The 27,554-nt window shown below is 40.2% G+C and overlaps 1 protein-coding gene across 7 annotated transcripts in view; it reads right to left on the bottom strand.

Moving 5' to 3' along the window:
* The window catches only part of EPN1 (epsin 1), a 315,777-nt gene that overhangs the window by 18,140 nt on the left and 270,083 nt on the right, over window positions 1–27,554 (bottom strand). For all 7 annotated transcript variants that reach the window (XM_053690619.1, XM_053690620.1, XM_053690622.1 and 4 more), the window contains one exon: window positions 6,916–7,149. In XM_053690619.1, the coding sequence (XP_053546594.1) occupies window positions 6,916–7,149 (234 nt within the window). The remainder of the gene's footprint in view (window positions 1–6,915; window positions 7,150–27,554) is intronic.

Genomic DNA, 27,554 nt, shown 5'->3' with positions numbered 1-27,554 from the left:
TACCTGATAAATTACTTTCTCCAACGGTGTGTCCGGTCCACGGCGCCATCCATAACTTGTGGGAATATTCTCTTCCCCAACAGGAAATGGCAAAGAGCACAGCAAAAGCTGTCCATATAGTCCCTCCTAGGCTCCGCCCACCCCAGTCATTCGACCGACGGACAGGAGAAAAAACAGGAGAAACCATAAGGTGCCGTGGTGACTGTAGTTAAAGAAAGAAATTCATCAAACCTGATTAAAAAACCAGGGCGGGCCGTGGACCGGACACACCGTTGGAGAAAGTAATTTATCAGGTAAGCATAAATTCTGTTTTCTCCAACATTGGTGTGTCCGGTCCACGGCGTCATCCATAACTTGTGGGAACCAATACCAAAGCTTTAGGACACGGATGAAGGGAGGGAGCCAATCAGGCTACCTAAACAGAAAGCACCACGGCTTGCAAAACCTTTCTCCCAAAAATAGCCTCCGAAGAAGCAAAAGTATCACATTTGTAGAATTTGGCAAAAGTGTGCAGGGAAGACCAAGTCGTTGCCTTACATATCTGATCAACAGAAGCCTCGTTCTTGAAGGCCCATTTGGAAGCCACAGCCCTAGTAGAGTGAGCTGTGATACGTTCAGGAGGCTGCCGTCCGGCAGTCTCGTAAGCCAATCGGATGATGCTTTTCAGCCAAAAGGAAAGAGAGGTAGCAGTAGCTTTTTGACCTCTCCTCTTGCCAGAATAAACGACAAACAGAGAAGACGTTTGTCTGAAATCCTTTGTCGCTTCTAAATAGAACTTTAAAGCACGAACTACATCTAAATTGTGTAACAAACGTTCCTTCTTTAAACTGGATTTGGACACAAAGAAGGCAGAACTATTTCCTGGTTAATATTCTTGTTGGAAACAACCTTTGGAAGGAAACCAGGTTTAGTGCGCAAAACAACCTTATCTGAATGGAACACCAGATAGGGCGGATTACACTGCAAAGCAGATAACTCAGAAACTCTTCTAGCAGAAGAAATAGCAACCAAAAACAGAACTTTCCAAGATAACATCTTGATATCTATGGAATGTAGAGGTTCAAACGGAACCCCTTGAAGAACTGAAAGAACTAAATTCAGACTCCAGGGAGGAGTCAAAGGTCTGTAAACAGGCTTGATCCTGACCAAAGCCTGAACAAAAGCTTGAACATCAGGCACAGCTGCCAGTCGTTTGTGTAACAAGACAGATAAAGCAGAAATCTGTCCCTTTAGAGAACTCGCTGATAATCCTTTATCCAAACCTTCTTGGAGAAAGGAAAGGATCCTAGGAATTTTGATCTTACTCCATGAGAATCCCTTGGATTCACACCAACAGATATATCTTTTCCATATCTTATGGTAAATTTTTCTAGTTACAGGTTTTCTGGCTTGTACCAGAGTATCTATTACAGAATCCGAAAACCCACGCTTAGATAAAATCAAGCGTTCAATTTCCAAGATTTGGATGTTCGAATGGACCCTGTACTAGAAGATCCTGTCTCAAAGGTAGCTTCCATGGTGGAGCCGATGACATATTCACCAGGTCTGCATACCAAGTCCTGCGTGGCCACGCAGGAGCTATCAAGATCACCGAGGCCCTCTCCTGCTTGATCCTGGCTACCAGCCTGGGAATGAGAGGAAACGGTGGAAACACATAAGCTAGGTTGAAGGTCCAAGGCGCTACTAATGCATCCACTAGAGTCGCCTTGGGATCCCTGGATCTGGACCCGTAGCAAGGAACCTTGAAGTTCTGACGAGACGCCATCAGATCCATGTCTGGAATGCCCCATAATTGAGTCAACTGGGCAAATATCTCCGGGTGGAGTTCCCACTCCCCCGGATGGAATGTCTAACGACTCAGATAATCCGCCTCCCAGTTTTCCACTCCTGGGATGTGGATCGCAGATAGGTGGCAGGAGTGATCCTCCGCCCATTTTATGATTTTGGTCACTTCTCTCATCGCCAGGGAACTCCTTGTTCCCCCCTGATGGTTGATGTAAGCAACAGTCGTCATGTTGTCTGATTGGAATCTTATGAATCTGGCCTTTGCTAGTTGAGGCCAAGCCCTGAGAGTATTGAATATCGCTCTCAGTTCCAGAATGTTTATCGGGAGAAGAGACTCTACCCGAGACCATAGCCCCTGAGCTTTCAGGGAGTCCCAGACCGCGCCCCAGCCCACTAGACTGGCGTCGGTCGTGACGATGACCCACTCTGGTCTGAGGAAGTTCATTCCCTGGGACAGGTGATCCTGGGTTAGCCACCAACGGAGTGAGTCTCTGGTCTTCTGATCTACTTGAATCACTGGAGACAAGTCTGTATAGTCCCCATTCCACTGTTTCAGCATGCACAGTTGTAATGGTCTTAGATGAATTTGCGCAAAAGGAACTATGTCCATTGCTGCAACCATCAACCCTACTACTTCCATGCACTGAGCTATAGAAGGTCGTGGAACAGAGTGAAGAACTTGACAAGCGTTTAGAAGTTTCGACTTTGACATCTGTCAGGAAAATCTTCATTTCTAAAGAATCTATTATTGTCCCCAAGTAAGGAACTCTTGTCGACGGAGACAGGGAACTTTTTTCTATGTTCACTTTCCATCCGTGAGATCTGAGAAAGGCCAGAACGATGTCTGTGTGAGCCTTTGCCTTTGGAAGAGACGACGCTTGTATCAGAATGTCGTCCAAGTAAGGTGCCACTGCAATGCCCCTTGGTCTTAGAACCGCTAGAAGGGACCCGAGTACCTTTGTGAAAATCCTTGGAGCAGTGGCTAGCCCGAATGGGAGAGCCACAAACTGGTAATGTTTGTCCAGAAAGGCGAACCTTAGGAACTGATGATGATCTTTGTGGATAGGAATATGTAGATACGCATCCTTTAGATCCACGGTAGTCATAAATTGACCCTCCTGGATTGTAGGTAAAATTGTTCGAATGGTTTCCATTTTGAACGATGGATAATTTGTTTAGGAACTTTAATCCAGAATTGGTCTGAAAGTAACCACTTTTTTGGGAACCACAAACAGATTTGAGTAAAACCCCATTCCTTGTTCCACAGTTGGAACTGGGTGTATCACTCCCATTTTTAACAGGTCTTCTACACAATGTAAGAATGCCTGTCTCTTTATTTGGTTTGAGGATAAGTGAGACATGTGGAACCTTCCCCTTGGGGGTAGTTCCTTGAATTCCAGAAGATAACCCTGAGAAACTATTTCTAGTGCCCAGGGATCCTGAACATCTCTTGCCCAAGCCTGAGCGAAGAGAGAGAGTCTGCTCCCTACTAGATCCGGTCCCGGATCGGGGGCTACTCCTTCATGCTGTCTTGTTAGCAGCAGCAGGTTTCTTGGCCTGCTTACCCTTGTTCCAGCCTTGCATCGGTTTCCAAGCTGGTTTGGTTTGCGAAGCATTACCCTCTTGTCTAGGGGCTGCAGAGTTGGAGGCCGGTCCATTCCTGAAATTGCGAAAGGAACGAAAATTAGACTTATTCTTGGCTTTGAAAGGCCTATCTTGTGGGAGGGCGTGACCCTTACCCCCAGTGATGTCTGAGATAATCTCTTTCAATTCTGGCCCAAAAAGAGTTTTACCCTTGAAAGGGATATTAAGCAATTTTGTCTTGGAAGATACATCCGCTGACCAAGACTTTAGCCAGAGTGCTCTGCGCGCCACAATTGCAAACCCAGAATTTTTCGCCGCTAATCTAGCTAACTGCAAAGCGGCATCTAAAATAAAGGAATTAGCCAACTTAAGTGCGTGAACCCTGTCCATAACCTCCTCATACGGAGTCTCTCTACTGAGCGACTTTTCTAGTTCTTCGAACCAGAAACACGCTGCTGTAGTGACAGGAAAAATGCACGAAATAGGTTGCAGGAGGTAACCTTGCTGTACAAAAATCTTTTTAAGCAAACCCTCCAATTTTTTATCCATAGGATCTTTGAAAGCACAATTATCCTCGATAGGAATAGTAGTGCGCTTGGCTAGTGTAGAAACTGCCCCCTCGACCTTAGGGACTGTCTGCCATAAGTCCTTTCTGGGGTCGACCATAGGAAATAATTTCTTAAATATAGGAGGGGGAACAAAAGGTATGCCGGGCTTCTCCCACTCCTTATTCACTATGTCCGCCACCCGCTTGGGTATAGGAAAAGCGTCGGGGTGCACCGGAACCTCTAGGAACTTGTCCATCTTGCACAATTTTTCTGGAATGACCAGGTTGTTACAATCATCCAGAGTAGATAGCACCTCCTTAAGCAGTGCGCGGAGATGCTCTAATTTAAATTTAAATGTCACAACATCAGGTTCTGCCTGTTGAGAAATTCTACCTGAATCTGAAATTTCCCCATCTGACAAAACCTCCCTCACGGCCCCTTCAGATTGGTGTGAGGGTATGAAAGAGCAATTATCATCAGCGCCCTCCTGCTCTACAGTGTTTAAAACAGAGCAATCGCGCTTTCTCTGATATGCAGGCATTTTGGATAAAATATTTGCTATGGAGTTATCCATTACTGCCGTCAATTGTTGCATAGTAATAAGCATTGGCGCGCTAGAAGTACTAGGGGCCTCCTGCGTGGGCAAAACTGGTGTAGACACAGAAGGAGATGATGTAGAACTATGTCTACTCCCTTCATCTGATGAATCATCTTGGGCAACTTTACTATCTGTGGCAGTATTGTCCTTACTTTGTTTGGACGCTATGGCACAATTATCACACAATTTTGAAGGGGGAGACACATTGGCTTCCATACATACAGAACATAGCTTATCTGAAGGCACAGACATGTTAAACAGGCTTAAACTTGTCAATAAAGTACAAAAACCGTTTTTAAACAAAACCGTTACTGTCTCTTTAAATTTTAAACAGTGCACACTTTATTACTGAATATGTGAAAAACTATGAAGGAATTGTTCAAATTTAACCAAATTTTCACCACAGTGTCTTAAAGCATTCAAATCATTGCACCCCAAATTTGAGACCTTTAACCCTTAAAATGAAGAAACCGGAGCCTTCGGCTGTGGAACGTAGCGCCCTCCAGGATCACTTTTCTACAGAGAAGAAACAGCTTCTTACGGAAAGAAAATTTACAGGCGGATTACAAATTAAGTGGATATATATCTGATGACCGGTTCAGGGGATAACTTGCTATTTGAAGGACAGCTACTATACAGCATGAACGTTGGCCAACGATAAGTATAATTATGCTGAACTCTATCTCATGAACTTTATGATTCATCATTATTTGTAGTTTTGATTGCGAGTATTTCTCCTCAGTATTTTATGTTCTAATTATATTTCCTTTTCATCACTTTTTTGTTTCAATATACCATTGCATGATAATAGGGAGTATTAACCTGTTATATATGGTCTGCCTAATATTAGTTTTGTTCACTGTGCACAGTAGATAGTTTTAAGAAATTGTAAACTATCGGTTATTAAGTAAAACATATTGGACTAAGAGTGCTGGTGTGAGATATCTTTATTTCCTTGTTTATATATATTTTTAGCATTTAACATATCTCAGCACCGATATTACCATATATCTAAAGTCCTAAAGTTTAAATAGACCTGAGCAAAGTATTTTTTTAATTACATTAAACAGGCTTAAACTTGTCAATAAAGTACAAAAACCGTTTTTAAACAAAACCGTTACTGTCTCTTTAAATTTTAAACAGTGCACACTTTATTACTGAATATGTGAAAAACTATGAAGGAATTGTTCAAATTTAACCAAATTTTCACCACAGTGTCTTAAAGCATTCAAAGCATTGCACCCCAAATTTGAGACCTTTAACCCTTAAAATGAAGAAACCGGAGCCGGTTAAAATTTTAACCCCTCTACAGTCCCAGCTACAGCCTTTGCTGCGACTTTACCAAACCCAGGGGGTATACGATACCAAATGAAGCCTTCTAGGAACCTTTTCAAATACTTTCAGACCCACACACATGCAGCTGCATGTCCTGCTCTCAAAAGAAACTGTGCAGTAATGGCGTGAAAATGAGGCTCAGCCTACTACAGGGAAGGCCCTTCCTGACTGAAAAGGTGTCTAAACCAGTGCCTGATGTTAAAAAAACGTTCCCCAAATTTTATAAGTGTGAATATCAACATCAATCTTTATAAAAAGCCCAAATAAAGCAATCGATCTTGCCCATAAAAATGTCTACCAGTTTTATAGCCCACATTAAGCCCTTTATTCTGTTTGATTAAGAAAATGGCTTACCGGTCCCCATGAGGGGAATGACAGCCTTCCAGCATTACACAGTCTTGTTAGAAAAATGGCTAGTCATACCTTAAGCAGAAAAGTCTGCTGTTTCCCCCAACTGAAGTTATTTCATCTCAACAGTCCTATGTGGAAACCGCAAACGATTTTAGTTACTGCTGCTAAAATCATATTCCTCTCACAAACAGAACTCTTCATCTTTTTCTGTTTCAGAGTAAATAGTACATACCAGCACTATTTTAAAATAACAAACTCTTCATAGTAGAATAAAAAACTACAACTAATCACCACATACTCTTCACCATCTCCGTGGAGATGTTGCCTGTGCAACGGCAAAGAGAATGACTGGGGTGGGCGGAGCCTAGGAGGGACTATATGGACAGCTTTTGCTGTGCTCTTTGCCATTTCCTGTTGGGGAAGAGAATATTCCCACAAGTTATGGATGACGCCGTGGACCGGACACACCAATGTTGGAGAAATAACATTTTAAACAACTTTCCAATTTACTTCATTCTCTTGTGTTGAAAAGCACACCTAAGTAGGCTTAGGTGCAACAAAGCACTACTGGAAGCTAACTGCTGATTGGTGGCATTCCAAACAGGCCTATATGGGTTCCATGAGAATGTGAGGGAAATACATAAAATGTATAAACGACGACACAGAACAAATAGTAAATTCAATGCTTCTTCAGTATTGCAATAAATTATATACCTGTGACAAGGAAGGGGTTGGAGGTCTTTGCGTTCTGATGTGCGGGTTTGGAAATCAGTGAGTCTAAGTCTACTAGGGCAGCATTGGGCCCAAGGAAGGACTCCGGTGTTTTCCGTGTAGGTTTGGAGCTATCGGACAACGATCCACTCATTGCTGCCATGTCAAAGGCATCAGGGCTCTTTGATCCCAAAGATCTGGATATAGGAACTTCTCCAGCCAGAAGGTCTAGTTCACCTGGAAAACAAATATAAACTCTGATAGTAAATTAAACTTAAGTATTGAGCTAAAAAGAACTACTTAAAACATATCATTATACATAGAGTCTATTTTTTATGAAAAATGGTTTCTGAAGGGGGAACAGGTTGTACAAAAAGTTTAAAATACCAATCAGATTTTTAAAGATTATGAGCCTACGGAATTCCTGTTTTCAGATTATAAAACATACAAATATTGTAAAAATGGTTTACAACACATCGAGAGAGACTACACAGGTCTACAAACCATGCCCAAGCTATACAGGCACTGGTACACAATTTTAGTTTATGTTTAAACTAAACGGATTGTTTAACCTTTAAAAAATATCCTCACATAATCAAAACACCTAGGAGATTTTCTTTGCATTAGATGGGCAATTCATAACCTCTCATCATCTGCTTTATGCTCTAAAGACAGACCACTACATACACATAAAAGAGGGATTCATTTCTTTAAAATGAGAGGTATCATGCCCTTCTAGGTTGCAGGTGATTGCCATAGAAACGGCACTCACCTGTATACTAGATAACTTTTAAAGGTGCACTAAGCAATGGAAATGGTCATAGTCTTAAAATTAGGTTCAGCACCAATGTAAAAGTGTTTTATATTTAGTAAGCAAATTTGCAAGAAGGTCTCTGTACAAATATAAAAAAGGCAACAGCACCACATCTCTTTAAATAAAACTTATTTTATTTCAAGGACATATTACCATCAGGAATGCAAAGTTTTGGACCCGCTTGGTACTTAACTATGCTTAAAGGGACATGAAACCCAAACTTTTTCTTTCATGATTTAGGTAGAACATACAATTTTAAACACCTTTCCAGTTTAGTCTATTATCAAATGTGCTTCATTCTCTTGGTATGCTTTGTTGAAGGAGCAGCAATGCACTACTGGTTTCTAACTGAAAACAGGGGTGAGCCAATGACAATCGGTATATATATGCAGCCATCAATCAGCAGCTAGAACCTAGGTTCTTTGCTGCTTCTGAGCTTTCCTAGATAAACCTTTCAGCAAAGGATAACAAGAAAAGGAAGCAAATTATATAATACAAGTAACTTGGAAAGTTATTTGAAATGGTATGCTCTGTCTAAATCATGAATGTCTAATTATGACTTTACTGTCCCTTTAATTGTTGCAGATTTTTGTTTTTTTCAATTATCATAGCACCTCAACTAAGCACTAAAATAAAAAAAGCAACAGCTCATTTGAAAGAGAACACCCTCTACCATTCAAATAATGTGTTTCTTATAACTGTTAGGTGATTTCCAGTACTCAACAATATAACAATATTTAGACTAGTAGATCCTTGTTTGTCAGCACAAGATAAAATAAATTTGTATCAAAATAAATGGGACAGTGTAACTATGTCAGCTAAATAAAAACAGGAAAAGAACATGAATATACTGTAAAAATAAGTTGCTACCCTTCAGTGAAATCAAACGTTTTAGCAGTTTGAAAAACTTATTTTTTTATGATTAAAAATATCTGCAAAAAAGTGCAGATGAAGAAAATAGACAAAACTAAATGTCATTTGTTGACAAGTGCTATATGTGGAGTCCTAATGTGCATGTAAAATATATTTAGGATTTAATGAATCCAATGACTGTGTTTACCCATGTACACTATATAAAATGACAAAAAAGCTTTTGCATTTTGTTTAATTACTTTTGGTGAGATTGAGTGCTTGATTTGTTGACAATGCAATTAGTGCGCAAAAAAACACAGGAAATTACAGAAAATGTCAATGACAATGGCTCCTACATTTTTAACATTTTTGTCAACCGCTGCACCAATAATTATATTTTTTCTTTGAAGGCCAAAGTATAATTGCAGACCTGAAAAAGAAACGTCTCTGGGAGCACAACCACCCCCTTCAAAAACCAGTAAAACAATTATCTGTTAACAAGCAGAATAAAATGTTCTCCAGGGAAATTCTCCACAATCAAAAATCCCTTAAAATGTTGCTGCTGTAAGAAATGTAAGTTAGTTAAATATATATTACAAAAGAGCATCACTTTGTGAATAGAGCATGTTAACCAATCAAAACCCATCTTTCACCTGCTGTATAGTTTATTATTTTAAATATATACAACACTGAAAATGGTACACAAATGTACTAAAGTATTTCTCAGTAGAGAATGGTTTCATGATTTATCTTTTTATTTTAAAGGGACACTAAACCCAAATATTTTCTTTTATGATTCAGCGACAGCATGCAATTTTAAACAACTTTCTAATTTACTCCTATTATCACTTTTTATTCGTTCTCTTGCTATCTTTATTTTAAAAGGCAGGAATGTAAGCGTAGCAGCCGGCCCCTTTTTGGTTCAGTACCTGGGTAGCGCTTGCTGAATGATTTGCTACATTTAGCCACCAATCAGCAAGCACTACCCAGGTTCTGAACCAAAAATGGGCTGGTTCTTAAGCTTACATTTCTACTTTTTCAAATAAAGATAGCAAGAGAACAAAGAAAAAGTTGCTTAAAAACAGAATTTATGTTTACCTGATAAATTACTTTCTCCAACGGTGTGTCCGGTCCACGGCGTCATCCTTACTTGTGGGATATTCTCTTCCCCAACAGGAAATGGCAAAGAGCCCAGCAAAGCTGGTCACATGATCCCTCCTAGGCTCCGCCTACCCCAGTCATTCGACCGACGTTAAGGAGGAATATTTGCATAGGAGAAACCATATGGTACCGTGGTGACTGTAGTTAAAGAAAAAAAAAAAAATTATCAGACCTGATTAAAAAAAAAAAAAAAAACCAGGGCGGGCCGTGGACCGGACACACCGTTGGAGAAAGTAATTTATCAGGTAAACATAAATTCTGTTTTCTCCAACATAGGTGTGTCCGGTCCACGGCGTCATCCTTACTTGTGGGAACCAATACCAAAGCTTTAGGACACGGATGAAGGGAGGGAGCAAATCAGGTCACCTAAATGGAAGGCACCACGGCTTGCAAAACCTTTCTCCCAAAAATAGCCTCAGAAGAAGCAAAAGTATCAAACTTGTAAAATTTGGTAAAAGTGTGCAGTGAAGACCAAGTCGCTGCCCTACATATCTGATCAACAGAAGCCTCGTTCTTGAAGGCCCATGTGGAAGCCACAGCCCTAGTGGAATGAGCTGTGATTCTTTCGGGAGGCTGCCGTCCGGCAGTCTCGTAAGCCAATCTGATGATGCTTTTAATCCAAAAAGAGAGAGAGGTAGAAGTTGCTTTTTGACCTCTCCTTTTACCGGAATAAACAACAAACAAGGAAGATGTTTGTCTAAAATCCTTTGTAGCATCTAAATAGAATTTTAGAGCGCGAACAACATCCAAATTGTGCAACAAACGTTCCTTCTTTGAAACTGGTTTCGGACACAGAGAAGGTACGATAATCTCCTGGTTAATGTTTTTGTTAGAAACAACTTTTGGAAGAAAACCAGGTTTAGTACGTAAAACCACCTTATCTGCATGGAACACCAGATAAGGAGGAGAACACTGCAGAGCAGATAATTCTGAAACTCTTCTAGCAGAAGAAATTGCAACTAAAAACAAAACTTTCCAAGATAATAACTTAATATCAACGGAATGCAAGGGTTCAAACGGAACCCCCTGAAGAACTGAAAGAACTAAATTGAGACTCCAAGGAGGAGTCAAAGGTTTGTAAACAGGCTTAATTCTAACCAGAGCCTGAACAAAGGCTTGAACATCTGGCACAGCGGCCAGCTTTTTGTGAAGTAACACAGACAAGGCAGAAATCTGTCCCTTCAGGGAACTTGCAGATAATCCTTTTTCCAATCCTTCTTGAAGGAAGGATAGAATCCTAGGAATCTTAACCTTGTCCCAAGGGAATCCTTTAGATTCACACCAACAGATATATTTTTTCCAAATTTTGTGGTAAATCTTTCTAGTTACAGGCTTTCTGGCCTGAACAAGAGTATCGATAACAGAATCTGAGAATCCTCGCTTCGATAAGATCAAGCGTTCAATCTCCAAGCAGTCAGCTGGAGTGAAACCAGATTCGGATGTTCGAACGGACCCTGAACAAGAAGGTCTCGTCTCAAAGGTAGCTTCCAAGGAGGAGCCGATGACATATTCACCAGATCTGCATACCAAGTCCTGCGTGGCCACGCAGGAGCTATCAAGATCACCGACGCCCTCTCCTGATTGATCCTGGCTACCAGCCTGGGGATGAGAGGAAACGGCGGGAACACATAAGCTAGTTTGAAGGTCCAAGGTGCTACTAGTGCATCCACTAGAGCCGCCTTGGGATCCCTGGATCTGGACCCGTAGCAAGGAACTTTGAAGTTCTGACGAGAGGCCATCAGATCCATGTCTGGAATGCCCCACAGCTGAGTGACTTGGGCAAAGATTTCCGGATGGAGTTCCCACTCCCCCGGATGCAATGTCTGACGACTCAGAAAATCCGCTTCCCAATTTTCCACTCCTGGGATGTGGATAGCAGACAGGTGGCAGGAGTGAGACTCCGCCCATAGAATGATTTTGGTCACTTCTTCCATCGCCAGGGAACTCCTTGTTCCCCCCTGATGGTTGATGTACGCAACAGTTGTCATGTTGTCTGATTGAAACCGTATGAACTTGGCCCTCGCTAGCTGAGGCCAAGCCTTGAGAGCATTGAATATCGCTCTCAGTTCCAGAATATTTATCGGTAGAAGAGATTCTTCCCGAGACCAAAGACCCTGAGCTTTCAGGGATCCCCAGACCGCGCCCCAGCCCATCAGACTGGCGTCGGTCGTGACAATGACCCACTCTGGTCTGCGGAATGTCATCCCTCGTGACAGGTTGTCCAGGGACAGCCACCAACGGAGTGAGTCTCTGGTCCTCTGATTTACTTGTATCTTCGGAGACAAGTCTGTATAGTCCCCATTCCACTGACTGAGCATGCACAGTTGTAATGGTCTTAGATGAATGCGTGCAAAAGGAACTATGTCCATTGCCGCTACCATCAACCCGATCACTTCCATGCACTGAGCTATGGAAGGAAGAGGAACGGAATGAAGTATCCGACAAGAGTCTAGAAGTTTTGTTTTTCTGGCCTCTGTCAGAAAAATCCTCATTTCTAAGGAGTCTATTATTGTTCCCAAGAAGGGAACCCTTGTTGACGGAGATAGAGAACTCTTTTCCACGTTCACTTTCCATCCGTGAGATCTGAGAAAGGCCAGGACAATGTCCGTGTGAGCCTTTGCTTGAGGAAGGGACGACGCTTGAATCAGAATGTCGTCCAAGTAAGGTACTACAGCAATGCCCCTTGGTCTTAGCACAGCTAGAAGGGACCCTAGTACCTTTGTGAAGATCCTTGGAGCAGTGGCTAATCCGAAAGGAAGCGCCACGAACTGGTAATGTTTGTCCAGGAATGCGAACCTCAGGAACCGATGATGTTCCTTGTGGATAGGAATATGTAGATACGCATCCTTTAAATCCACCGTGGTCATGAATTGACCTTCCTGGATGGAAGGAAGAATAGTTCGAATGGTTTCCATCTTGAACGATGGAACCTTGAGAAACTTGTTTAAGATCTTGAGATCTAAGATTGGTCTGAACGTTCCCTCTTTTTTGGGAACTATAAACAGATTGGAGTAGAACCCCATCCCTTGTTCTCTTAATGGAACGGGATGAATCACTCCCATTTTTAACAGGTCTTCTACACAATGTAAGAATGCCTGTCTTTTTATGTGGTCTGAAGACAACTGAGACCTGTGGAACCTCCCCCTTGGGGGAAGTCCCTTGAATTCCAGAAGATAACCTTGGGAGACTATTTCTAGCGCCCAAGGATCCAGAACATCTCTTGCCCAAGCCTGAGCGAAGAGAGAGAGTCTGCCCCCCACCAGATCCGGTCCCGGATCGGGGGCCAACATTTCATGCTGTCTTGGTAGCAGTGGCAGGTTTCTTGGCCTGCTTTCCCTTGTTCCAGCCTTGCATTGGTCTCCAAGCTGGCTTGGCTTGAGAAGTATTACCCTCTTGCTTAGAGGACGTAGCACTTTGGGCTGGTCCGTTTCTACGAAAGGGACGAAAATTAGGTTTATTTTTTGCCTTGAAAGGCCGATCCTGAGGAAGGGCGTGGCCCTTACCCCCAGTGATATCCGAGATAATCTCTTTCAAGTCAGGGCCAAACAGCGTTTTCCCCTTGAAAGGAATGTTAAGTAGCTTGTTCTTGGAAGACGCATCAGCCGACCAAGATTTCAACCAAAGCGCTCTGCGCGCCACAATAGCAAACCCAGAATTCTTAGCCGCTAACCTAGCCAATTGCAAAGTGGCGTCTAGGGTGAAAGAATTAGCCAATTTGAGAGCATTGATTCTGTCCATAATCTCCTCATAAGGAGGAGAATCACTGTCAACCGCCTTTATCAGCTCATCGAACCAGAAACATGCGGCTGTAGCGACAGGGACAATGCATGAAATTGGTTGTAGAAGGAAACCCTGCTGAACAAACATCTTTTTAAGCAAACCTTCTAATTTTTTATCCATAGGATCTTTGAAAGCACAACTATCCTCTATGGGTATAGTGGTGCGTTTGTTTAAAGTGGAAACCGCTCCCTCGACCTTGGGGACTGTCTGCCATAAGTCCTTTCTGGGGTCGACCATAGGAAACAATTTTTTAAATATGGGGGGAGGGACGAAAGGAATACCGGGCCTTTCCCATTCTTTATTAACAATGTCCGCCACCCGCTTGGGTATAGGAAAAGCTTCTGGGAGCCCCGGCACCTCTAGGAACTTGTCCATTTTACATAGTTTCTCTGGGATGACCAACTTGTCACAATCATCCAGAGTGGATAATACCTCCTTAAGCAGAATGCGGAGATGTTCCAACTTAAATTTAAATGCAATCACATCAGGTTCAGCTTGTTGAGAAATGTTCCCTGAATCAGTAATTTCTCCCTCAGACAAAACCTCCCTGGCCCCATCAGACTGAGTTAGGGGCCCTTCAGAAATATTAATATCAGCGTCGTCATGCTCTTCAGTATCTAAAACAGAGCAGTCGCGCTTACGCTGATAAGTGTTCATTTTGGCTAAAATGTTTTTGACAGAATTATCCATTACAGCCGTTAATTGTTGCATAGTAAGGAGTATTGGCGCGCTAGATGTACTAGGGGCCTCCTGAGTGGGCAAGACTCGTGTAGACGAAGGAGGGAATGATGCAGTACCATGCTTACTCCCCTCACTTGAGGAATCATCTTGGGCATCATTGTCATTGTCACATAAATCACATTTATTTAAATGAATAGGAATTCTGGCTTCCCCACATTCAGAACACAGTCTATCTGGTAGTTCAGACATGTTAAACAGGCATAAACTTGATAACCAGTACAAAAAACGTTTTAAAATAAAACCGTTACTGTCACTTTAAATTTTAAACTGAACACACTTTATTACTGCAAATGCGAAAAAACATGAAGGAATTGTACAAAATTCACCAAATTTTCACCACAGTGTCTTAAAGCCTTAAAAGTATTGCACACCAAATTTGGAAGCTTTAACCCTTAAAATAACGGAACCGGAGCCGTTTTGAACTTTAACCCCTTTACAGTCCCTGGTATCTGCTTTGCTGAGACCCAACCAAGCCCCAAGGGGAATACGATACCAAATGACGCCTTCAGAAAGTCTTTTCTAAGTATCAGAGCTCCTCTCACATGCGACTGCATGCCATGCCTCTCAAAAACAAGTGCGCAACACCGGCGCGAAAATGAGGCTCTGCCTATGCTTTGGGAAAGCCCCTAAAGAATAAGGTGTCTAAAACAGTGCCTGCCGATATTATTATATCAAAATACCCAGATAAAATGATTCCTCAAGGCTAAATATGTGTTAATAATCAATCGATTTAGCCCAAAAAAAGTCTACAGTCTTAATAAGCCCTTTTTTGAAGCCCTTATTTACAATCGTAATAAACATGGCTTACCGGATCCCAGAGGGAAAATGACAGCTTCCAGCATTACATCGTCTTATTAGAATGTGTCATACCTCAAGCAGCAAGAGACTGCTCACTGTTCCCCCAACTGAAGTTAATTGCTCTCAACAGTCCTGTGTGGAACAGCCATGGATTTTAGTGACGGTTGCTAAAATCATTTTCCTCATACAAACAGAAATCTTCATCTCTTTTCTGTTTCTGAGTAAATAGTACATACCAGCACTATTTCAAAATAACAAACTCTTGATTGAATAATAAAAACTACAGTTAAACACTAAAAAACTCTAAGCCATCTCCGTGGAGATGTTGCCTGTACAACGGCAAAGAGAATGACTGGGGTAGGCGGAGCCTAGGAGGGATCATGTGACCAGCTTTGCTGAGCTCTTTGCCATTTCCTGTTGGGGAAGAGAATATCCCACAAGTAAGGATGACGCCGTGGACCGGACACACCTATGTTGGAGAAATTGCATGCTCTATCTGAATCACAAAAGAAAAAAAATTTAGGTTTAGTGTCCCTTTAATCCTCCCCCCCCCCCCCCCCGAAAAATGTTGTCTTAAGAACAGACCCTACTGAACACTGCAAACAAACAGCAACAATCTTGGGATAAATAGAAGGGGTATGGAACATAAGGAAGGCAAGGGATGGAGAGGATTGTGGTGTAAAGCAAGCAGGCAGGCATTCCCGAACCTGTGCTGCTTCCAGATTGGGGAAGGGTAGTCCTCAGGTTGTCAAAATCCGAAAATTCATCCTTATCTGCAGGACTAACGAACTGGTCAAAGGTGGTGTTAGCTAATAAGGTGGGAGGAGCAGACAGATTGGCACACAAAGACAAACAAGTTATTATTAACAAAACAGGACAATGCTCATAAACACACAAAACAAATACCCAGTTCTATCACAACTTGAAATAGCTAAAATAGAGGTTTTACATAACCCATATTAAATTTAGGACTGTATATGAGTTGTATTTTTTTTTTTTTACTTTTAGCAAAAGTAATTTGTTGCCCATAAACTGAAATTAGATCTGCAGTATTTTGTATTTTTTTCTGTTCTATTTGTTAATCAGTCATGGAAATCTTAAAAAGGTTGTAAAAAAAAAGAAACCAAAAAAAAAAGGTTATCTAGCTCAGATAAAGTTAACGCCCCTATATGTTTTCCCTATACAGTTCATGTTTTATGGTAAAGACACTGAGAAAGAAAAAGAACAGAAAACCTAGAGATAACATAAAATGTATGTTAATAATAATAATATATATATGTGTGTGTGTGTATGTGTGTGTGTGTGTGTGTGTGTGTGTGTGTGTGTGTGTGTGTGTGTGTGTGTGTGTGTGTGTGTAGGGGGGGGGGGAAATTATGCCGCTTTAAAAAGGAAAAAAGCATGTGGTTAAAGAGAGCTTAGTATATATAGTGTGTTCTCAATATCCACGGAAGTGAAGTAGGATTTTATATTTAAAGTGATGGTAAACTTTAAATAATCAAATGCCAAAAATGTAATCTTTGCCATTAAAAAAAAGTATATGTGTACCTTTTTTTTTTTTTTTTTTTTTAATCCATCTGTGGAAGGGTTAAATTATTTCATATAATAATGCTTCTTTTACATTGTTAGGCCGGCCCACAGGGATGAACTCTTTTTTCTTTTTAATGATAAATCCAGTGAACATCCAATCAACATGTGTTGCCATTTGACAATCTTAAAGTCCTGCCCCTTTAAAGCCCTTAGAAAGCCTAAGCCTATGTAGACAGTGGGTGGGACTGCTCTATACATTACAGCCCAGCCAAAAGAGGAAATGAAGGGGGGCAGAGAAACAGACAATACCAATTAGGATTTTAAATATATATATATTTTTTTTAATTTTTTTTTAAATTATATGGTTTTACTTGCAAACTAATATTTTTTTATTGCAACAGTCTTATAGTCTGAAGTTTACCATAACTTTAATTTATTGTACTTTTCTACACATTTCCTCCCATTCTGAGTGCCAGCACATGAAGCAAATGATGATTTTAGGCTATTAGGATAATAAGCTGTCTACTTGGAGACTGACAGAAACGTCAAATTGTTTAACAGGAAATCCCTCCTCCTGCCCATTTATTCTCTCTTCAGATTAAATGTAGTCAAGTGGACAGGTGAAGAAGCGGAGAAGATGAAGCCAGTAGGTGAGCAGTAAACCAGCAAAGGTAGTTTTTCATATACCATCACTCAGAAAGTGAATAAAGAAATTTAGCAGGAAGCACAGAAATCCAGGTCTCAAATCACATTCAATGTGATACCACATTAAAGTGATGGTAAATTTGAGGTATTAGCCAACGTCATCAGTAGCACCAATTACGGACATCTCGGTACCGTGCATTGCATTCTACATAGAGAGTGGGTGGTACTGCTGTCTACGTCACACAAAGGAAAAAGCAGGAAATGGAAGGACCTGTAAAGAGTAAGGCACAAATTCAAGATTTTACAAAGTTGCGGATACATTTTAAAAAAATGATTGCAACGATTTTACTACTTTAAGCTGAAGACTTGAGAATTACCATATGCAAGGTCATATCTGTGTGGCCCAGCCATGGCACAACCATGACCATAGCATAACTACACTAAAGAATCAGAACCATTCCTCCCACAGGCTGTCTTAGAAAAGGCAAGAAAGTTGAAGCAATATAATTTTATAAACTGTACGTGAAAAGTACGAAGAGGCCACTTTACATAACTTGTAAAAGTTGCCAGGCAGGTTGCAACACGATGTGTATAATGCACAGAAATAGATAGAAGGTAGAGCCTCCACATGCCTGGTGTGTCAGCACAATGTGTAACCAAAAGGGCACGGATAATCTTCATAGGACCCAGATCAAGACAGAAGGTGCATTCATCTACCAGAGATGTTCTAGAGCCTTAAGCTCTGACAATATCTAAGGTAAAATATGAGACTCCTGATGATTAGAGTAATTAGAAAAAAGCCACTGAAGAACAATTTCTGAGTTCATTGAACCGCTTATAAAAGACCTTTTGTTTTTAAATATGCCACTAAATTAAAAAAACAGTACAATGACAATGCCCCACAAGGAAAATGTCTTCAAAGTAGCACCAGTGTAAAGCATACATTTAAAACTTGTCTCTAGAATTGGGGACTAAAAAAAGAAAAGCTGGGCATAAGCAAGGACCATGATCCTTTGTTCTGATACTGTACACAGAAACTTTGAAGTTTAGAGGCCATGAGATCCACTGGTGAGCCACAGAGATCAGTGAATAGTCCTGAGAGGAATAATTACTTCTCTAAGAGACCACATTCCATGAACAAAAAAGTAATTGTGGTGGCAAATCTGCATAAGTTGTGTTGTACTGCATCAGCATTTACTGTGGAAAAGATGACAACTATCTGAGGCATTTTTAAGCAGTTCGGAAAAAATGGTTTCCTATGATGCCACCAGGAGCCTAACTGATGTCATATAAGTGATGTACATGCTACAGGCATGACATAAAGGACTGCCCATGGTCAGGGATAAGCAAGTCATGAGAGAAGTCAAGAAATGAAAAAAAGATGGTTGTAGGGAAGAACACTCATAGACGTTCAACATGTACATCTGTGACTTTGGAGGACCATCAGGGGAAGGTTGGCTTGGCCTGAAAGAGCTTTAACTTATATTGGGGGGAAAAAGGAACCCTTTCTCTATGTGATCGTTCTCATGAGGCAACAATTTTGTTTTCAAACCTTAAAACCATAAGCTTGTCTGAATAACCTAATGCTCCTGTGTGGTCACTATCAGAGAAATGCAGAGAGTGACTAAACGCTTCAGTGAACCTCTGCAAGGGAAAACTAATGTTGTCTGAAACTGCTGTATGAAAGACTGGAGATGTATTAGGTGCAAGTGTGCGTCTTAATAAGCACCTGAGAGACAATTAAATCTCTGTTGTAAAAAGGGAAAAAGAGAAGAAAATGCTCAAGAAAATTAAGAGAGCACTCTCATGTATCCAGAAAGAACATTAGGGGAAAAACATAATTTATGTAAGAACTTACCTGATAAATTAATTTCTTTCATATTGGCAAGAGTCCATGAGCTAGTGATGTATGGGATATACAATCCTACCAGGAGGGGCAAAGTTTCCCAAACCTCAAAATGCCTATAAATACACCCCTCACCACACCCACAATTCAGTTTAACGAATAGCCAAGAAGTGGGGTGATAAAGAAAGGAGTAAAAAGCATCAACCAAGGAATTTGGAAATAATTGTGCTTTATACAAAAAAAAATCATAACCACCAAAAAAAAAAAGGTGGGCCTCATGGACTCTTGCCAATATGAAAGAAATTAATTTATCAGGTAAGTTCTTACAAAAATTATGTTTTCTTTCATGTAATTGGCAAGAGTCCATGAGCTAGTGACGTATGGGATAGTAATACCCACAAGATGTGGAACTCCACGCAAGAGTCACTAGAGAGGGAGGGATACAAAATAAAAAAACAGCCATGTCCACTGAAAAAAATTAATCCACAACCCAAATCATAAGTTTAGTCTCATAATTGAAAAGAAAAAACTTAAATTAGAAGCAGAAGAATCAAACTGAAACAGCTGCCTGAAGAACTTTTCTACCAAAAACTGCTCCCGAGGAAGCAAATACAACAAAATGGTAGAATTTAGTAAAAGTATGCAAAGAAGACCAAGTTGCTGCTTTGCAAATCTGATCAATTGAAGCTTCATTCTTCAAAGACCAAGAGAAGTGGAAACTGATCTAGTAGAATGAGCTGTAATTCTCTGAGGCGGGGTTTCACCCGACTCCAAATAAGCTTGATGAATCAAAAGCTTTAACCATGACGAAAAAGAAACTGCAGAAGCCTTCTGACCTTACCTGGAACCAGAAAAGATAACAAATAGACTAGAAGTCTTCCTGAAATCTTTAGTAGCTTCAACATAATATTTCAGAGAGAATGTAAAGATCTCTCCAAAGAATTCTTAGGATTAGGACACAAAGAAGGGACAACAATTTCTCTATTAATGTTGTTAGAATTCACAACCTTAGGTAAGAATTTAAAGGGACAGTCTACACCAGAATTTTTTATTGTTTTAAAAGACAGATAATCCCTTTATTACCCAGTTCCCAGTTTTGCATAACCAACACAGTTATATTAATATACTTTTAACCTCTGTGATTATCTTGTATCTAAGCCTCTGCAAACTGCCCCTTTTTTCAGTTCTTTTGACAGACTTGCAGTCTAGCCAATCAGTGCCTGCTCCCAGATTACTTCACGTGCACAAGCACAGTGTTATCTATATGAAATATGTGAACTAACACCCTCTAGTGGCGAAAAACTGTTAAAATGCTATCAGAAAGAGGTGGGCTTCAAGGTCTAAGAAATTAGCATATGAACCTCCTAGGTTAAGCTTTCAACTTAGAATACCAAGAGAACAAAGCAAAATTGGTGATAAAAGTAAATTGGAAAATTGTTTAAAATTACATGCTCTATCTGAATCATGAAAGTTTATTTTGGCCTAGACTGTCCCTTTAAATGAAGTCCGCAAAACTGCCTTATCCTGATGAAAAATTAGAAAAGGAGATTCACAAGGGAGAGCAGATAATTCAGAAACTCTTCTAGCAGAAGAGATGGCCAAAAGGAACAACACTTTCCAAGAAAGTAGTTTAATGTCCAAAGAATGCATAGGCTCAAATGCAGGAGCCTGTAAAGCCTTCAAAACCAAATTAAGACTCCAAGGAGGAGAGATTGATTTAATGACAGGCTTGATACGAAAAAAAGCCTGAACAAAACAGTGAATATCAGGAAGTTTAGCAATTTTTCTGTGGAATAAAACAAAAAGAGCAGAGATTTGTCCTTTCAAGGAACTTGCAGACAAACCTTTATCCAAACCATCCTGAAGAAACTGTAAAATTCTAGGAATTCTAAAAGAATGCCAAGAAAATTTATGAGAAGAACACCATGAAATGTAAGTCTTCCAAACTCGATAATAAATCTTTCTAGAAACAGATTTAAGAGCCTGTAACATAGTATTAATCACTGAATCAAAGAAACCTCTATGACTAAGCGTTCAATTTCCATACCTTCAAATGTGATGACTTGAGATCCTGATGGAAAAACGGGCCTTGAGATAGAAGGTCTGGCCTTAAGGGAAGTGGCCAAGGTTGGCAACTGGACTTCCGAACAAGATCCACATACCAAAACCTGTGAGGCCATGCTGGAGCCACCAGCAGCACAAACGATTGCTCCATGATGATTTTCGAGATCACTCTTGGAAGAAGAACTAGAGGCGGGAAAATATAAGCAGGTTGAGAACACCAAGGAAGTGTCGATGCATCCACTGCTTCCGCCTGAGGATCCCTGGACCTGGACAGGCACCTGGGAAGTTTCTTGTTTAGATGAGATGCCATCAGATCTATTTCTGGAAGCCCCCACATCTGAACAATTTGAGAAAACACATCTGGGTGGAGAGACCATTCTCCCGGATGTAAAGTCTGACGACTGAGATAATCTGCTTCCCAATTGTCTATACCTGGGATATGAACCGCAGAAATTAGACAAGAGCTGGATTCCGCCCAAACAAGTATCCAGGATACTTCTTTCATAGCTTGGGGACTGAGTCCCACCCTGATGATTGACATATGCCACAGTTGTGACATTGTCTGTCTGAAAACAAATGAACAGTTCTCTCTTCAACAGAGGCCAATACTAAAGAGCTCTGAGAATCGCATGGAGTTCCAAAATATTGATTGGTAATCTTGCCTCTTGAGATTTCCAAACTCCTTGTGCTGTTAGAGATCCCCAAACAGCTCCCCAACCTGAAAGACTCGCATCTGTTGTAATCACAGTCCAGGTTGGACGAACGAAAGAGGCCCCTATATTTATACGATCGTAATCTAACCACCAAGTCAGAGAAAGTCGAACATTGGGATTTAAGAATATCAATTGTGATATCCTTGTATAATCCCTACACCATTGGTTCAGCATACAAAGCTGGAGAGGTCTCATATGAAAATGAGCAAAGGGGATCGCGTCCGATGCTGCAGTCATAAGACCTAAAACTTCCATGCACATAGCTACTGAAGGGAATGACTGAGACTGAAGGTTCTAACAGGCTGCAACCAATTTTAAATGTCTCTTTTCTGTTAGAGACAAAGTCATGGACACTGAATCTATCTGGAAACCTAAAACGTTTACCCTTGTCTGAGGAATCAAAGAACTTTTTGGTAAATTGATCCTCCAACCATGTCTTCGAAGAAACACCACTAGTTGATTCACGTGAGATTCTGCAGAACGTAAAGACTGAGCGAGTACCAAGATATCGTCCAAATAAGGAAACACCGCAATACCCCGCTCTCTGATTACAGAGAGTAGGGTACCAAGAACCTTTGAAAAGATTCTTGGAGCTGTTGCTAGGCCAAAAGGAAGAGCAACAAATTGGTAATGCTTGTCTAGAAAAGAGAATCTCAGGAACTGATAGTGATCCGGATGAATCGGAATATGAAGATATGCATCCTGTAAGTCAATTGTGGACATATAATGCCCTTGCTGAACAAAAGGCAGAATAGTCCTTATAGTCACCATTTTGAAAGTTGGTACTCTTACATATTGATTCAAAATCTTTAGATCCAGAACTGGTCTGAATGAATTCTCTTTCTTTGGGACAATGAATAGATTTGAATAAAACCCCAGACTCTGTTCCTGAAACGGAACTGGTATGATTACCCCTGATAATTCCAGGTCTGAAACACGCTTCAGGAAAGCCTGAGCCTTTCCTGGGTTCGCTGGAATGCGTGAGAATTTTTTTTTTCTCACAGGCGGTCTTACTCTGAAACCTATTCTGTACCCCTGAGAGACAATACTCTGAATCCAATGATTTTGGACTGAACGGATCCAAACATCTTTGAAAATTTTTAATCTGCCCCCTACCAGCTGAGCTGGAATGAGGGCCGCACCCTCATGCGGACTTGGGGGCTGGCTTTGATCTTTTAAATGGCTTGGATTTATTCCAATTGAACACAGATTCCTTTGGGGAAGGATTAGATTTGTGTTCCTTATTATGTCAAAAGGAACGAAAACGGTTAGAAGCTTTAGATTTGCCCTTAGGTTTTTTATCCTGAGGCAAAAAAACTCCCTTCCCCCCAGTGACAGTTGAAATTATTGAATCCAACTGAGAACCAAATAATGTATTACCTTGGAAAGAAAGAGATAACAATCTGGACTTAGAAGTCATATCAGTATTCCAAGATTTAAGCCATAAAGCTCTTCTAGCTAAAATAGCTAAAGACATATCTTAACAACAATTTTGACGATATCAAAAATGGCATCACAAATGAAATTATTAGCATGATGAATTAATTTAACAATGCTAGACAAATCATGATCCAAAACGTGTTGCACTAAAGCTTCCAACCAAAAAGTTGAAGAAGCTGCAACATCAGCCAAAGAAATTGCAGGCCTAAGAAGATGACCTGAATATAAATAAGCCTTCCTTAGATAAGATTCAAGCTTCCTATCTAAAGGATCTTTAAAAGAAGTACTATCTTCCATAGGAATAGTAGTACGTTTAGAAAGAGTAGATATAGCCCCATCAACTTTGGGGATCTTTTCCCAAAACTCCAATCTAACAGTTGGTAAAGGATACAATTTTTTTAAACCTTGAAGAAGGAATAAAAGAACCAGGCCTATTCCATTCCTTAGAAATCATATCTGAAATAGCATCAGGAACTGGAAAAACCTCTGGAATAACCACAGGAGGTTTATAAACAGAATTTAAACATTTACTAGTTTTAATATCAAGAGGACTAGTTTCCTCCATATCTAATGTAATCAACACTTCTTTTAATAAAGAACGAATATACTCCATTTTAAATAAATAAGAGGATTTGTCAGTGTCAATATCTGAGGCAGGATCTTCTGAATCAGATAGATCCTCATCAGAGAAAGATAAATCAGTATGTTGCCGGTCATTTGAAATTTCATCAACTCTATGAGGAGTTTTAAAAGACCTTTTACGTTTATTAGAAGGCAGAATGGCAGACAAAGCCTTCAGAATAGAATCAGAAATAAATTCTTTTAAATTTACAGGTATATCTTGTGCATTAGATGTTGAGAGAACAGCAACAGGTAATGAACTACTACTGATGGAAACATTTTCTGCATGTAAAAGTTTATCATGACAACTATTACAAACCACAGCTGGAGGTATAATCTCCACAAATTTACAACAAATGCACTTAGCTTTGGTAGAACAGTTATCAGGCAGCAGGAATCCAGCAGTAAATTCTGAGACAGGATCAGATTGAGACATTTTGCAAATGTAAGAGAAAAAAAAACATAAAAAGCAAAATTATCAATTTCCTTATATGGCAGTTTCAGGAATGGGAAAAAAAGCAAACAGCATAGCCCTCTGACATAGAAAAAGGCCAGAGGCAAAAGGAATGGGGTTTTAAATAATGAAAATATTTGGCACCAAGTATGACGCACAACAAACAAACATATTTTTTGGTGCCAAAAACGAAACACTCGCGTCATAGATGACGCAACCTTGTGAAGGACTCGGCGTCAACGAAGATGCCGGAAATTATGAATATGCGTCAACGAACGTAACTTCGCGCCAAAAATGACGCAATAAATTTTGGCATTTTGCGCCCTCGCGAGCTTAATTCTACCCGCAAATTTAAAAGACAGTCAATTGAAAAAGAGACTATACCCCAGGTAAGAAATATTTTTTCATAAAAAAAGCATTTCCCAGATATGAAACTGACAGTCTGCAAAAAAAGGAAATATACTGAAAACCGGAATCATGGCAAATATAAGTACAATACATATATTTAGAACTTTATATAAATACATAAAGTGCCAAACCATAGCTGAGAGTGTCTTAAGTAATGAAAACATACTTACCAAAAGACACCCATCCACATATAGAAGATAGCCAAACCAGTACTGAACCAGTTATCAGTAGAAGTAATGGAATATGAGAGTATATCGTCGATCTGAAAAGGGAGGTAGGAGATGAATCTCTACGACTGGTAACAGAGAACCTATGAAATAGATCGCCGTGAGGAAAACCATTGCATTAAATAGGTGATACTCCCTTCACATCCCTCTGACATTCACTGTACTCAGAGGAATCAGGCTTTAAAAAATTCTGAGAAGCGCATATCAACGTAGAAATCTTAGCACAAACTTACTTCACCATCTCCATAGGAGGCAAAGTTTGTAAAACTGAATTGTGGGTGTGGTGAGGGGTGTATTTATAGTCATTTTGAGGTTTGGGAAACTTTGCCCCACCTGGTAGGATTGTATATCCCATACGTCACTAGCTCATGCCAATTACATGAAAGAAATAAATGCTGAAGGAAATGGAGAAACAGTAACGACTTTCCCAGTTCACATGAATAGAACGGACAGGGGTCATGGAGGTCCTGATGATAATCCGTCTATTGGTAATATAAAGGAAAAATAAGAAAACTTCCAAAGAAAGCTACTTCTTACAAGGAGAATACCAAAAATGAAGGAAGGAGGGGGAAAAGGGATTTCTTTGGGTCTCTGGCTAACGCAAGGCAAGAAAAACAATTTATGTAAGAATTTACCTGATAAATTAATTTCTTTCATATTGGCAAGAGTCCATGAGCTAGTGACGTATAGGATATACAATCCTACCAGGAGGGGCAAAGTTTCCCAAACCCCAAAATGCCTATAAATACACCCCTCACCACACCCACAATTCAGTTTAACGAATAGCCAAGAAGTGGGGTGATAAAGAAAGGAGTAAAAAGCATCAACAAAGGAATTTGGAAATAATTGTGTTTTATACAAAAAAATCATAACCACCATAAAAAGGGTGGGCCTCATGGACTCTTGCCAATATGAAAGAAATTAATTTATCAGGTAAATTCTTACATAAATTATGTTTTCTTTCATGTAATTGGCAAGAGTCCATGAGCTAGTGACGTATGGGATATCAATACCCAAGATGTGGAACTTCACGCAAGAGTCACTAGAGAGGGAGGGATAAAAATAAATAGCCATTTTCCGCTGAAAAAATAATCCACAACCCAGAATAAAAGTTATTCTCATAATGAAAAGAAAAACTTAAAACATCAGCAGAAGAATCAAACTAAAACAGCTGCCTGAAGAACTTTTCTACCAAAGACTGCTTCTGAAGAAGCAAATACATCAAAATGGTAGAATTTAGTAAATGTATGCAAAGATGACCAAGTTGCTGCTTTGCAAATCTGATCAACTGAAGCTTCATTCTTAAAAGCCCACGAAGTGGAGACTGATCTAGTAGAATGAGCTGTAATTCTCTGAGACGGGGCCTGACCTGACTCCAAATAAGCTTGATGAATCAAAAGCTTTAACCAAGAAGCCAAGGAAATAGCAGAGGCCTTCTGACCTTTCCTAGGACCAGAAAATATAACAAATAGACTAGAGGTCTTCCTGAAATCTTTAGTAGCTTCAACATAATATTTCAAAGTTCTCACCATATCCAAAGAATGTAAGGATCTTTCCAAAGAACTCTTAGGATTAGGACACAAGGAAGGGAAAACAATTTCTCTACTAATGTTGTTAGAATTCACAACTTTAGGTAAAAATTTAAATGAAGTCCGCAAAACCGCCTTATCCTGATGAAAAATCAGAAAAGGAGATTCACAAGAAAGAGCAGATAGCACAGAAACTCTTCTAGCAGAAGAGATGGCCAAAAGGAACAACACTTTACAAGAAAGTAGTTTAATGTCCAAATAATGCATAGGCTCAAACGGAGGAGCCTGTAACGCCTTCAAAACCAAATTAAGACTCCAAGGAGGAGAAATTGATTTAATGACGAGCTTAATACGAACTAAAGCCTGCACAAAACAGTGAATATCAGGAAGTTTAGTAATCTTTTTGTGAAATAAAACTGAAAGAGCAGAGATTTGTCCCTTCAAGGAACTTGCAGACAAAACCTTATCCAAACCATCCTGAAGAAACTGTAAAATTCTAGGAATTCTAAAAGAATGCCAAGAGAATTTATGAAAAGAACACCATGAAATGTAGGTCTTCCAAACTCGATAATAAATCTTTCTAGAGACAGATTTACAAGCTTGTAACATAGTATTAATCACTGAGTCAGAGAAACCTCTATGACTTAGAACTAAGCGTTCAATTTCCATACCTTCAAATTTAATGATTTGAGATCCTGATGAAAAAACGGACCTTGAGACAGTAGGTCTGGCCTTAACGGAAGTGGCCAAGGTTGGCAACTGGACATCCGAACAAGATCCGCATACCAAAACCTGTGTGGCCATGCTGGAGCCACCAGCAACACAAACGATTGTTCCATGATGATTTTGGATATCACTCTTGGAAGAAGAACTAGAGGCAGGAAAATGTAAGCAGGATGATAACACCAAGGAAGTGTCAGTGCATCCACTGCTTCCGCCTGAACATCCCTGGACCTGGACAGGTATCTGGGAAGTTTCTTGTTTAGATAAGAGGCCACGAGATCTATCTCTGGAAGACCCCA

This window comes from Bombina bombina, chromosome 8 (genome assembly GCF_027579735.1).
Source record: "Bombina bombina isolate aBomBom1 chromosome 8, aBomBom1.pri, whole genome shotgun sequence".
NCBI classification, from domain to species: domain Eukaryota; kingdom Metazoa; phylum Chordata; class Amphibia; order Anura; family Bombinatoridae; genus Bombina; species Bombina bombina.
This window is presented reverse-complemented; position numbering and strand designations above follow the sequence as displayed.